At 45.8% G+C, this 12,860-nt stretch overlaps 2 protein-coding genes across 2 annotated transcripts in view; one reads left to right on the top strand and one right to left on the bottom strand.

The window, feature by feature from the left end:
- Positions 1-594, bottom strand: part of NT5C2 (5'-nucleotidase, cytosolic II) — an 82,641-nt gene extending 82,047 nt beyond the window's left edge. Inside the window, exon 1 of the mRNA XM_077349591.1 lies at positions 575-594. The gene's annotated coding sequence lies outside the window, so the exon portion shown is untranslated. The remainder of the gene's footprint in view (positions 1-574) is intronic.
- INA (internexin neuronal intermediate filament protein alpha) lies at positions 72-10,377 on the top strand. Its single transcript, XM_077349599.1, has 3 exons — positions 72-1,432; positions 4,853-4,977; positions 6,373-10,377. Exons 1-3 carry the CDS (start codon positions 422-424, stop codon positions 6,686-6,688), a joined length of 1,452 nt encoding a protein of 483 aa, XP_077205714.1. The 5' UTR covers positions 72-421; the 3' UTR covers positions 6,689-10,377.
- Positions 10,378-12,860: the final 2,483 nt, after the last annotated feature.

Consider the following 12,860-nt stretch of genomic DNA (forward strand, 5'->3'; position numbering starts at 1 on the left):
CCCCTGAAAGCGGAAATGCCCAGGCTGCCAGAGCTGCGGGAAGGAACGACTGACATCAGCACTGCGGCAAAATGGACAGCTCCATCAGCGTTTCCCCCTAGTCATGTTCCCGAGACGGCTATCCCTATTCTCCCGGACTCAGCCCAACCCAACCCAACCCTTCTCGTCCTGCAGTCGGAGCTGGGAGAGGCAGTCAGCAAAGCCCCACTGAAATCGGACCGGGGGGAGGGGGGGGGTCGGGATGTCCGGAAGCGCCCTTCCTCCTTCTCCGGCTGGTTCCGCCCGCCGCCCCCTCCAGCCCAGTCTCCTCCTCCCGGCCGCGCCCTAAGAGCGCCCCCCGCCCCCCGCTTTCCTGCAGACGCGGAGCCGCCGGGCTGGATAGAGGACGGGCGGTGCGGGGGAGCTGGCCACAGCCTTCAGGATGAATTTCGGCTCCGACCCGCACTACCTGGCCTCCTCCTACCGGAAGATCTTCGGGGAGTCGCCGCGCTTCTCCTCTCGCCTGGGCGGCTCGGCGGTGGCCGGCGGCTACCGCTCGCACTCGGCGTCGCGCAGCAGCTATGCGGCCTCGTACCGGCTGGCGCAGGCGGAGAGCCTGGACCTGAGCCAGGCGGCGGCGCTGGGCGACGAGTTCCGCCTGACGCGCACCAGCGAGAAGGAGCAGCTGCAGGGCCTCAACGACCGCTTCGCCGGCTACATCGAGAGGGTGCGCCAGCTGGAGCAGCACAACCGCCTGCTGGAGAGCGAGCTGGGCGCGCTGCGGCAGCGCCACGCCGAGCCCAGCCGCCTGGCCGAGCTCTTCCAGGGCGAGCTGCGCCAGCTGCGCGCCCAGCTGGACGACACCGAGGCGGCGCGGGCGCAGCTGGCACTGGAGCGGGAGCGCATGGCCGAGGAGGCGCAGCGCCTGCGGGCGCGCGGCGAGGAGGAGGCGCGCGCGCGGGCCGAGGCGGAGCAGGCGCTGCGGGCGCAGCAGCTGGAGGGCGACGGCGCCGCCCTGGCGCGCCTGGCGCTCGAGAAGAAGGTGGAGGCGCTGCTCGACGAGCTGGCCTTCGTGCGCCAGGTGCACGCCGAGGAGCTGGCCGAGCTGAGCGCCGCCCTTCAGGCCCCGCCCCTGGCCGCCGCCGAGCCCGACTCCACCAAGGCCGACCTGACGGCGGCGCTCAAGGAGCTGCGCGCCCAGTACGAGGGCCTGGCCGCCAAAAACCTGCAGGCGGCCGACGAGTGGTACCGCGCCAAGGTCGCCAACCTCAGCGAGCAGGCGGCGCGCAGCCACGAGGCCATCCGCGCCAGCCGCGAGGAGATCGGCGAGTACCGCCGCCAGCTGCAGGCCCGCACGCTGGAGGTGGAGAGCCTGCGCGGCGCCAACGAGGCCCTCGAGCGGCAGCTGCACGACATGGAGGAGCGGCACGGCGCCGACACCGTCGGCTTCCAGGTCAGGCCGCCGAGACGGCTCGCGCCGCAGCCCCTCCTCCCTGCTCCCCCGAGCTGCTCGCTCCCCGGGGGGCCGGAAGGCCTCTTCTTGTAGGCATCTTCAGCGCTGTTAGCCCTGCACCAGGGGATTCATGGTTGCCCTGCCCAAGCCTTCTCCGACGAGCGGGCTATTGCCAGCTTTTAAAGGCTTTAACCATAACGGCTTTTTAAAAAAAGCGATGATACCTAAAAGCAAAACACGGTGGCAGAATGGGATCAGATGTATGTCTAAGCCGTGAGTGTCTCACACATTTTGGTTTAGATGGGCAGTTTGCATTAAACAAGTTGTGAAACCTAACAAATGGAACAAATCGGAGGCCGAGGCCAAATGGCCTTCCCCATTTTCCCATTGGCCCTGCTTTGGGTTTCATGGGCTTTAGAGCATGGGTTTCTTTCGTGGCAGGCAATGTCTGGGTCGCCCTACACCTTCGTCATCTTTGCATTATGATATAGACTCCATTCTCCAATTAATTAACTGTTTCAGCTCTCCTTTGATTTACCTTGGGCTCCCCACATGGCATGATAGTTTGCATGCATTTATGTGTCTTCTTGCTTAATGCATCTAACATGATTTTGGAAATGTTATCATTTTCCCCTGGGCATGAAAATAGCAGGAAATTGTTCCGTGCTGTTATTCAATTATGAAGAATGTTTATAAGTAGCCTTAGACCAAAATATATTCAACATCAGAAGCTGAGCAAATTATAATTTTAATGTATAAGACATCTATAGTCATTGCCCAAAAGTATATAGTGGCTATGGGTGTGAGAGTGATAGCTAACAAAGGGTGGAGAAAGGCTTGCCCCTGTCCATGGTCCTGAAAAGTCCTGAAACCATTCTGCAACTAGATGGGAACTTGTATTTGTTTATTCTAGAAATCCTTGATTTTTAATTCAAATTCCCAGACCTTTTAAACATACAAAGTTGTTGCACTGTTTGAAAGAGGAAGTTATTATGTCATATTTTTAGAAAAAATTCTGTTTATTTGGAAATGCCGTGCCAACAGATGTTAAAATAAAGCTGCAGCAGGAGCATTTTCTTAGGACATAACTCTCTGAAGTCAATAAATAATAATGTACAACTTCATCAATACATAAAAAGCTTAAAATCCAACCAGTCACTGAAATATATTTCATGGAACTGAACCTTTAATATATTTGATGCATCAGTGTCTGTCATAAGAAGAGTTGGTTTTATACCCTGCTTTTCACACCTGAACGAGTCTCAGAGTGGCTGGCTTTATGTGGAGGAGTGGGGAATCTGGCACTCTTAACCACTATACCATGTCGGCACTCTTTAGACATAATTTTCAGGTGTATGGGAGTCGAGTCAGTCCCACATGCTTGGAGTATATCTCAATGACACCACTGGGAAAGCCTGATTGGGAAGTATCCACTAAGTCAGTAGCCCCTCCCCCCATTCATGGGGTCTGCTGGGTATGTCATGGCAACATAATATTTGTGGGAACTGAAAGAGAGTACTTGCCCAGGAATGCTAATATGAGAGGAAGGCTGCTGAGTTTATCACAGCAAAATGATTGTAACAAAGTTTTTTAGACTCGCATCCAGCATTCATCTAATAGGACTTCACACTGGAAATTTTCTAGCTCAGGGTTCACAGAGGATCATTCTGGAAGAATTTCTATATTCTATTCCAGTGGTTTATAGCGGAGATCTCACGCAGCCTACTGACTGAGATTAAATCATTTGGAAATATATTTTCCAAACATCCAGGGCAATATGAGAGTCTAAAGGTGATATTGCCTTTGAGGTAGAATTCAAGGTGATCTTCAAAACAGGGATGTATTCCTGTCTCTGGTCATGTGAATAAGTTGTTTCCATATAGTCATAATTTCTTCCTTTTTCTTATGGGCTAGCAGTCTTTTATGATGCTTCTTTTGACTATGAATATGTGCCAGAGCAGTTTGCTTGGCTTCTCCCTCTGCCAGCATAAATGAAGACACTACTGTACTAAGAGCCCTTTTTGCTTTATAACATTCCTCATCAAACCAAATTTTGGATGGTCTCCCCCTTTTCTTCAGGCCATCCTTGGTAGCTCGTGTCAATATGATCTTTAGGCTCTCTATTAGATCTTCGTAACTGTAAGGGGGTCAGAACCCTTGTCCAGAGACACCAGGGCTAGGATAACTAGTACAACATGTGACCTTTTGAGTTCAAAGGAGCCCTTCTTCAGGCTTGGTGTCACAAAGACAATACAATTAAGTTTTAAAGCATGTATTTCTTTTTTGAGGGGAGGTTACCTCAGGCCATGATGTTATGTCCTGCTCAAGCCATATTTTCCTGTTTATTTCATTATCAACATTTATTATCCAGTTATTTTCTATGGAGAAGATCAACATGACTCCTTTCCTCCTTTAACAAAGGTGCCCATATAATTGCCCATTCAATCTTCATCACCAGCACAGATGCATGCCAGACTGCTTTGTTTGGTATATATAACTCTGCTGTTCATCTACTTTCAATTTCAATCTAGTTGAATATGACATTGCAGTGGCTGAAAATGGCATTTGTGCATTGCATTGACAATCTGTATACATATGTGAATACTGATATATGCAAGCTTTCAGTACCCTAGATTGCATTGGTTTGATTTTATGGCAGGAATCAGACACTTATTCTATAGAATTGCTAGATCTGGATAGTGCATGGTTTGATTAGGAACCATCTGATTCTATTTTCTTTCAACCTATTTCAGATGATAAGTTAACTGCATGGAAAGGGATAAGCCTTATTCTGCATGATCTGGGTTTAGAGCATTGCTCAGCCATGGATTCACTGGTTAGTTTCAGCATCCTATGGGGGGGGGGGGAATGACATGTTTTATTTGGATAAGAGAAATAAGGATTAGGCAGTGCTTGCACATTTAGTATGATCTATCAATTGCAGAGGATTGCAAGACTATATATATTTACTTGTGAATATGCTACAATTCAGTTAGGGGAACTGGCTTCCAAGCCAACATGTGCAGAGCCATGCTTTAAGATTGTTAACACACAAATATGCTGAACATTATTAGGTTTGGGATCATATCCTAGTAGTACTATATAAATATGCTATGGATACCCCACCCCTGATCTCTATAGACAAAAATGAAACTTTTTTTGGCATTGAGTACACATATGGATAGGGTTCCAAGTGACTGGAATATATTGCACTTCTTTTGTATGGAACAGAATGTTAAAAATTAAAGATGTATTTATGTCTGAATAGCAACCATAGTTGCCTTAATTAGAAGTTCTGTTTGATTCCAGTCTACTACAATGAGTTCACAATTGTATCTTCTCCTTGCTTACCATAAATAGCAGAAATGTAACCACTAATCAGTAAATCTTGTTTTGAAACACCATTTCTTTGAATTGCAGGACACAATCAGTCAGCTGGAAAGTGATCTGAGAGAAACAAAGAGTGAAATGGCTCGGCATCTGAGGGAATACCAAGATTTGCTCAATGTTAAAATGGCTCTGGATATCGAGATAGCAGCATACAGGTAACACTGATTATAAGAGCTCTACCATCAGTGGCAGCTTCACCTGCAGAAAATCAAATAAAAGCTGAAATAGTGGCCTTGGATGTTCAGTGGGCACCAATTTGACTCTGCCTTTTAGAATACTTTATAAGATGTTGGCTGTGTGCTCACTGTTTCTTCTTAGACACATCAGCATAGGTTCAATGTATGGTTAAATTGCAATTGAAGCCACGGGATGCTTCCACAATCAATCTGGGCTTTAAATAGATGGGACAGGAACTTGGAATAGTTATGTTGGAAGAAGCAGAAAGATGGTAGAAGGACTAAATTTGTTTAGTTCATGGGCAGATGCTAAATTTAACAGCTGGGTTAAACATTAAGACAACTTTATTACTATAATTTAAAAACTACTGTGCTGCCATAAAATTCAGGTTATAAACAGTAGGACTGACAAAAGTACTTCATCAGATCAGCCTTCGGGGGGAGGCGGGGTATAAATATAAATATAATAATAATAATAATAATAATAATAATAAAATTAAATCATGGCTCTTACTGCTTGCAAAAAAACAAACAGAACTCCCCTCCCTAGTCCCTGGCCACTCAGCTCCACCTGCACTCCCTACTTTGAAAATGATTCTTCATGATCTCTTCTGGTCCAGTTTCAACTTAATGATGGATATTGGCTTTAATATATCTTAGGCTCTCTGGTGCTGTTACAACATATCATTTCGTATATTCTAATAAATTGTATCTCATAGTTCTACCTGGCAACTATTGTTGTGAATTATTAATCCAGGCAACATATCTGAAAGATATTCAGACACAGAAGAAATCTGGTTTTTTTTTAAGATGCAACACATCTCAGTTCCCTTTCATATATGGAATTCACATATCAAGCTTTGAGGGCATTTTAAGATTAGGTTTCTGGTTCAATTGTGAGTGCAGTGCAGCCTTGTTTATCTGAATGTCCTCTCACTAGGGCATCTCTCAGAAATTTAGATAACTCGGCATTTTGAAGTGTTTTGTGCACAAGCATTTTGTACTTTGTAACAAACAAGCTAGGAGCTAGGTAAACAATAGGACATGAGAGGTAAGTGATGTCTAATGTACACCATGTAATTGAAGTTTTGTCCCAGAGAGAAGTTTTTTTTTAATGGGTATGTACATCAGTGGAACCCCCCCCCCCAAAAAAAAAAAGCCCTAGTCATATAAGAACTGTAGCAATGTGAAGTAGGAACTTCATGCCTTTCAGTTCATTTCTATTTTCTGGCAATAAAAAGTTTCAGATCTACGTTTGATCTGAACTCAGATAATGATTAGCCTTTGATGGACCTGATTCTTCACAAATCTGCTTAATCCTGGTTTGAACTTTGTCACTTGTTATAATAATGTCTTCTTCTGTGATGTTTACAGGAAGCTGCTGGAAGGTGAGGAGACACGATTTAGCACCTCAAGCATCAGCATCTCACCTCTAAACCCCCTTTCCAATCCAAGTTATTCCTTCCAGCCCCGGCTCTTCAGTTCATCTGTAATCAGCAGCTCCAAAATATCCCCCACTCTTTCTTTTAAGAAAGAGCAGAAAGAAGAGGCTACTAAGTTGGCCTCAAAAATCTCTTCAAGTCAGGTAGGGGAAGCCTTTGCTGAAATGATCGAGGAGACCATAACATCCACTAAGAAAACGGAGCGAACAAACCTAGAGGAGGAGAGCACTGCAAACCAAAAGATCTAACACTCTTAGCCTCAAGTACAACTAGATTTTAAGGGGGAAACAATACAGCTTAATTTTAAAAATTGCCTATATCTGATTTAAGGTGCTTACCAGCTCACAAACACGTAGCATTCTAATGTTTCACATCACTAGACTAGTTCAGGAGCAAAGAAACAAAGGAATCAGTCAAAGTTTAGTTGGAAATATTGCAGTAAATCTAACTAGCCAATTACAAATAGTAGCCAGGTTTCTAAAAAGCAAGAGGGGAAATTCCAAAGAAGCAGCTAAGAAGGAAGGATAAAACCTCTGCATGTTTGAAGCCAGGTATGTTTCAGATATTTTCACCTAACCCTGAATCTGCTATGTGGAGCAAAAACAAACAATGATATCCTAGGCTTCCATCCATTTATGAAAAGTAAAACTGTATGTCTGCACTGCAAATTCAGATCAAGGAAGAGGGGATTTAATCCTTCAACTACTGTTCAGCTTTATTACACAAGCTGTTGCTGGTGTTCCAAATGGAAAAAAAGATGCAATGATCTGATTCTCACAAAAAATCTATGTGGGAACAGCATGGCAGAAGGGCAGTGTGTGTGTGTGTGTGTGTGTGTGTGTGTGTGTGTGTGTGTGTGTGCTTTGAGCAGCTGGGTTGCCAACCTCCAGGTAAGGGCCTGGAGATCTTCAGAAATAACACCTGATCTCCAGGCACTAGTTTGTTTGGCAAAAAACACCTGGAAACAAGAAGGAAAGAAACAAAGATGGAAGAAAGAAAAGGAAGGAAAGAAGAAAAAGAAGGCAAGGGAGAGAGAGAGATGAAGGAAGGAATGGAGGAGGAGAGGGAGGGAAGGAGAAGGAAAGCAAGTAAGCACAAGTATAAAACACAAACTGACCAGGGTAGGCCATAATTATAAGTGGAGAGTACTTCCCACAGCGCTTGTAGAGCACTAAGGTAATCAAACTACCTGAGAGCTCCCCCTTCATGCAATGTCCCTCAATCTCTCTCGAGGTAGGAGGGCAGGAGAAGAATGCATGCACCGCAAGGGGGGGGGGGAGAGCTGGAACAGCACCTCCCCCTTCCCCAGAGGCAAAGGAAGAAAACAGCCCCCAGGAGAGATGGGAGCAGGGTAGAGAATGGCAAAACAGGGAGCAGTTGACTGGGTTTAGCCAGGCCATGAGAGGTCAGCCCCCTTCCCCAGAACTTTGTGGGAGTTAAGGTGTAAGTTGACCCGCCTGGCATTCCCCAGCCTAAATGAACCTGCACCTCACCTCATGTGCCTAGCAGCTTCTGGCTCCAAGACTGTGCAGGAAACAATGCTTCCCACTGATCAGCCGCCGCCAAGGTGAGGATGAACAGGAGAGTTGAAACCAAGAGTACCCAGAAGCGGAAGTGGCAGCAGGAAAGAAGGTGCCTCTAGATTCTGGCCTTGCTGTTTGTGTTTGTATGGGGGGGGGAGTGCATGGAGCGATGTGAGAGCTGCAGGACTTTGCCATTGGTGAGGACCTGTAGATGGGAGGTGGGGATGCCAGCTTCAAGCAGGGCTGCTTCTAGGGATGGCGAGAAGACACTTGCCACTCCCGCTCTGGTGGCGGCAATAGCAACACAGCTGCCTGGGGAGGGGGGGTTACCTTCCTCTTGGTCCACTGGAGTCTCCTCATGGCAGGCTCTGCTGAGGTGGGAAGAAACTGGCTGCCTCATTGTGGGGGTTATGTGGGCAAGATGGGCTAGGAGAGGCCAGGTGTGGGAGATGGTTACCTCTGTTCCCTGAAGCTCCTCATTGCCCAGCTGGCTCATGCTTACCATGACTAAGGTGGAGTGATGGCAATAGGAGGTCAGGGGACCCTATGCAATTCAGCTATGGCCAAGGAGAGACGTGGCTCCAAGGGCAAACCAATGGCCTCCTCTCTGCTGCTTGGGTGCAGTGTGGGGGCATGGGGGGGACGCAACATCACTGCTGTCAATCTCCGTTGCAGTCCCCCACCCCCCGGCCATGGCTACAAATGTTCCCACATGAAAAAGTTAGTTTTCTTAGTCAAAACATTTTTTTACAACTAGAAACATCACAGGAACCCCACTGGGATTAGTAAAACTGAATGTGGTTTGAGGAGTTAAATCTTTTCCTCCTTCCCTTGATGGTCCCAATCTGAATCATGGCTGCATACACATGCAGTTTGCTTTTTGCAGATCCATAGGGATCCATGACCTTTGTCATATCTCACTCTGGCTCCTAGTCTTAGCTGAAGTATGCACACAGCTGCCTAGGGGTAGGACATGCAATACCCCTGAGAGTATACCTTATCAATGAGGTGCAAATTAATCCTGAACCCCTGAAGGCAGGAAACTCATGCAAATGGCTGGCTGCTTCACTCCATTTCCAGTCCTCTGCCTTGTGGCTCTGGCTCTTCTGTATTCTTGTACAAAGAAGCACAATGCATTGAAGAATGCTTGGCAGAAGCTTCTGCCTTAAAAGGGGTGAGTTTGTTTAGAAAGATGAGTACTATACCCCACAATAAACGAGGAGAGGGCAAGTTTGACACACTAGTGAATTGCAAAGTGTAGTGTTCCGCGATGACTAGCACATTGTGAAGAGGCACTTTAATGTCACAACCATAAGAAACAAGCTGAGCATGGTGTATTCTTTCTTTTAAAAAAGTTATATGGCGAAATATGAGGGTCCGAGGATCCTAAGCTATTACCGGGTGCATGTCCAGTCAATTTCTGTGATTACAGTGAGCCTCTGTTCAGTTTCACTTTGTGCCATACTAGTAATTTAAAAAATTGTCATTGCTTAAAATCAATAGTGTCAGGTACTAAAAATAATTAAAGGAAACATGTGCCGTAACTACGTTTCTTCATTTTAGCCTTAGCCTCATATAAGGCTAAAAGAAGGTGGTGGTGGGGGGGGGGGAATAACAGCTCTCTTGAGATCTTTTTAAAAATAGAAACACAGAGTTCTAATGTTGTTTCAAAAGTTGAGCTACATGTAGCCTCCTACTTTTGATTCGCTGTTAGAAAAGGAGTGTAGATTTATGCCAGCTGTTTATTTCTCTATTATGGAAAGCAATAGGGCTTCTAGGTGCTGTGCAGAGACACATTCTGCCGGTAAACTTACCTATTTCCTTATTCTTAAATGTATTCACTGCTACATGGAAACCACACAATGGTATTGACTGATTAATCTCTGACTAGGTTAGGGAGAGCACATTTGTTTGGCCGTGCAGGCCAGAAAAACAACCAAACAACCACTTTGGTTTGGTAAATAAGCACCAATGTGCGTCAGAGACCATGGCATTCCGATCGTTCCAATACTTTGGCAAGAACACAATTTTTGCCATAAACATCACAAAACTCTAATCACAGGGAGAGATTCCCCCACCCCCTGAAAGCAAGGATTCTGATAAGGCTGAATCTCATCTTCCATCTGTATCAGCTCCAGTATGCATCTCCAGTCTACCACTCAAATATGTGCCAATTTTTATATAGCATATGCTGTTGTAGAATTTCTTTCAATGCCTTAAGATTGCCAGCATTTGTATATTGTGATGTGTTTGCATTGATGCATCCTACCATGATCACATTTGATAACACAAAGCCATTTTGGTCTATCTGTCTCACTGCAATAGTTCCTTGAACCAAGAAGAGAAATTGTTTGCTCACATTCTTTCCTCCTCTTCTGTAAGGCACAAATAAATAAAAGATGATATGAATTCAACTGGCCTACTTGTCCATTGAAGTTTTGCCTAAAAGCTTTCATAATTCTGGGAGGAGACTGTCCAGGGCCCTGTCCATCCAGGTCCACCCTGATTGACCCTCCCCCTCCAGCTCCCACCCTCCCTCCTTGCCTGCTAGAAGCTTTGTGGCTGCGGCCTTCATTGTCGCCCACAAGGAGAGAGGCAGCGACAGGGCTTTGTGGCCCATAGGTATGCTCCTGCTGGGAGGGGGGGGGGAGTTTGCAGCCTCCCTGAGGGCCGCAAAGCCCTGTAGCCACCGCCGGGGAGGGGGGCAGCTTCCCACTCCTTTTAGCCCAGGAAGCGCTCTTGCCGCAGCGACGGAGCCTCCCGCGACAGTGCCGCCGCTGGCAGGGGGAGGGATTTCCACTCCCTGTAGCCCGCTTTGTGGGCCAATGGGAGCCGCGCCCTCCTGCTGCCACCCCTTTCAAAGCTCATTTTTAAATGGGCTTTGATACTAGTATTTGTAATAAATGAAGACTGCTAAGGGAAAGGTACCTGTTTAAACAAACCTGTTTAAACAAAGTTTAGGTGGAAAATATGGGATTTTGAACAGAATTTGGAATATTTTGGCAGGCACTGAAATGATATTCAGAGAAAGGGGTTTCAGAAGTTATCTCTCCTCTCTGGTTCCATCCGTCTTCTCTGGTTCCATTATTGCCTATTTCAGGATAGCAGCAAACCTCTAATTAAGGGTTAGCTGGCTTGTTGTAAATACCTGCCCTTCAGATGGGCTTCCTGACTGCCAAACTTGAGAGTCTGCAGCCCAACCCCATCTGATTTAGGAATATCCTGGCCAGGCTGCTATGGCTGTTACCCATATACAGCATGCCCCAGCTAAAATAAATTGTGCCTACAAGTCCCAGATAGGCCCCATTGCCAGACATGCTTAATGTTGAAGAAGAAGACTCAAGTTAAAATCTGCACTACGTCCTGAAATTCAGTCACCTTGAGCTAGTTACTTTCAGCCTGACATGGGAGAGAAAAACCGTGTAGACAATCTCATACTCCTTGAAGAAAGGACAGGTTCAAAAAGAAATTTCCCAAAATGTCTCAGTGACATCCAAAATATATACGCAATGGATAAATAACAAGAAATAGCAAGGGCTTTCTATGTACACAGTTTTAATTAGCACAGTTAAAAATACCTCTTTTTTCATCTGTTGTTAAGTTGTTCACACTTGCCAATATATCTGTGTCTAAAATGCAAGGATCCAGGCTGGACCAGGCTTGCATACTAAATGCTGCCCAGCTGTCTGGCAGTTGAGAGATTTTGTAATCAGAACAGGTTATTGTAGAGTTAGGAATGCTTTATACAGCAGGGTTTTTTACTTTGGAACAAAGAAAACTGCTTGAGCTGTTCTGTTACTCCCAAAAGCTTACTGCACCTTAATGAGGTCTGTCTGCCAAAAACACATGGCAACTGCGTTCTTACTCTTTACAGAGATATTATAATAACTGGTGTATCATCTTTCCCTCACAGTTTCATTAAAACAAAGGCTCCAAAAACTGCTGGGGAATTAAATAACTGCTTTTTATACCCTGCTTTTTTCTGCCCTAGAGAGTCTCAAAGTGGCTTACAATTGCCTTCCCTTCCTCTCCCCACAACAGGCTGAGAGTGTTGAGAGAACTCTGCCTGGCCCAAGGTCACCCATCAGGCTTCATGGGGATAACAAGTTGGACAATAAAGCCATTTTGCTGAAGTAAGTGCTGGCTTTCCAACAACACTGAAAGCTTAGACTTTTCTAGAAGGCGCATAAAGGGCTGCTGAGAAAAGCTGGTATAAGCAAATAACACATTGAAAAAAAACATGAAAAATAGTCATGCTGTGCTCTGCTAACTAGCCACTGAAGCCTTCGCTTGGAGTAGGCACTACCTTTGTTTTTCTACTGTTCTACCCCAGCCTGTGACTAAACAGTATGTTTTTATTTTTATCAACAAATGTAAGTATAGGCTAATCATGCTCTAACAGAAACAATCCCATAAAAGCAAAGTTTCAGCAAGTATATTGTCTGTAAGAGAAACAGCTATTAAGGGCCCTAAGGTCAGACTTCATAAAGCAAGTTCATACTGTTTTGGTCACTTTGATTTCCACTGGGAGAAAAAATCAAGCACAAGTATGACCTGCTTGTTAATCCTGGACATCTTGGCAGTTTTTGTTGTTATTGACACTGCTGCTCATCTAGATCACCTGTCTTAAATAGTAGAGGCATTTTGCTCCAGTAATTTGCTCTTTCCTGTTGGGGGCATTCCAGAAAGAGGTACTGTTGCTTTGCACCACAGCCCCTTAACTTTGGCATCCTATGGGAAAATGCTGGAAGAGAGAGTAGAGACCTGGAGAGAAATATTAATGTATGAAAGATCCTCCAACTCTGTTTCTCCTTTTCATCAAATTATGCATGCGGAGAAGGCTTCAGATTCAGCTGTGAGGGCAAGGCAGTGCAATTGTGAGGCAGATGCTGCAAAG

Source organism: Paroedura picta, chromosome 8 (assembly GCF_049243985.1).
Source record: "Paroedura picta isolate Pp20150507F chromosome 8, Ppicta_v3.0, whole genome shotgun sequence".
In the NCBI taxonomy this organism is placed as follows: Eukaryota; Metazoa; Chordata; class Lepidosauria; order Squamata; family Gekkonidae; genus Paroedura; species Paroedura picta.

Excerpts from the sequence above, each read along its gene's own strand:
- INA (XM_077349599.1), top strand. The coding sequence starts at position 422 with ATGAATTTCGGCTCCGACCCGCACTACCTGGCCTCCTCCTACCGGAAG. Across the intron at positions 1,433-4,852 it reads CCGACACCGTCGGCTTCCAG|GACACAATCAGTCAGCTGGA; the intron begins GTCAGGCCGCCG and ends TTTGAATTGCAG. Across the intron at positions 4,978-6,372 it reads ATCGAGATAGCAGCATACAG|GAAGCTGCTGGAAGGTGAGG; the intron begins GTAACACTGATT and ends TGATGTTTACAG.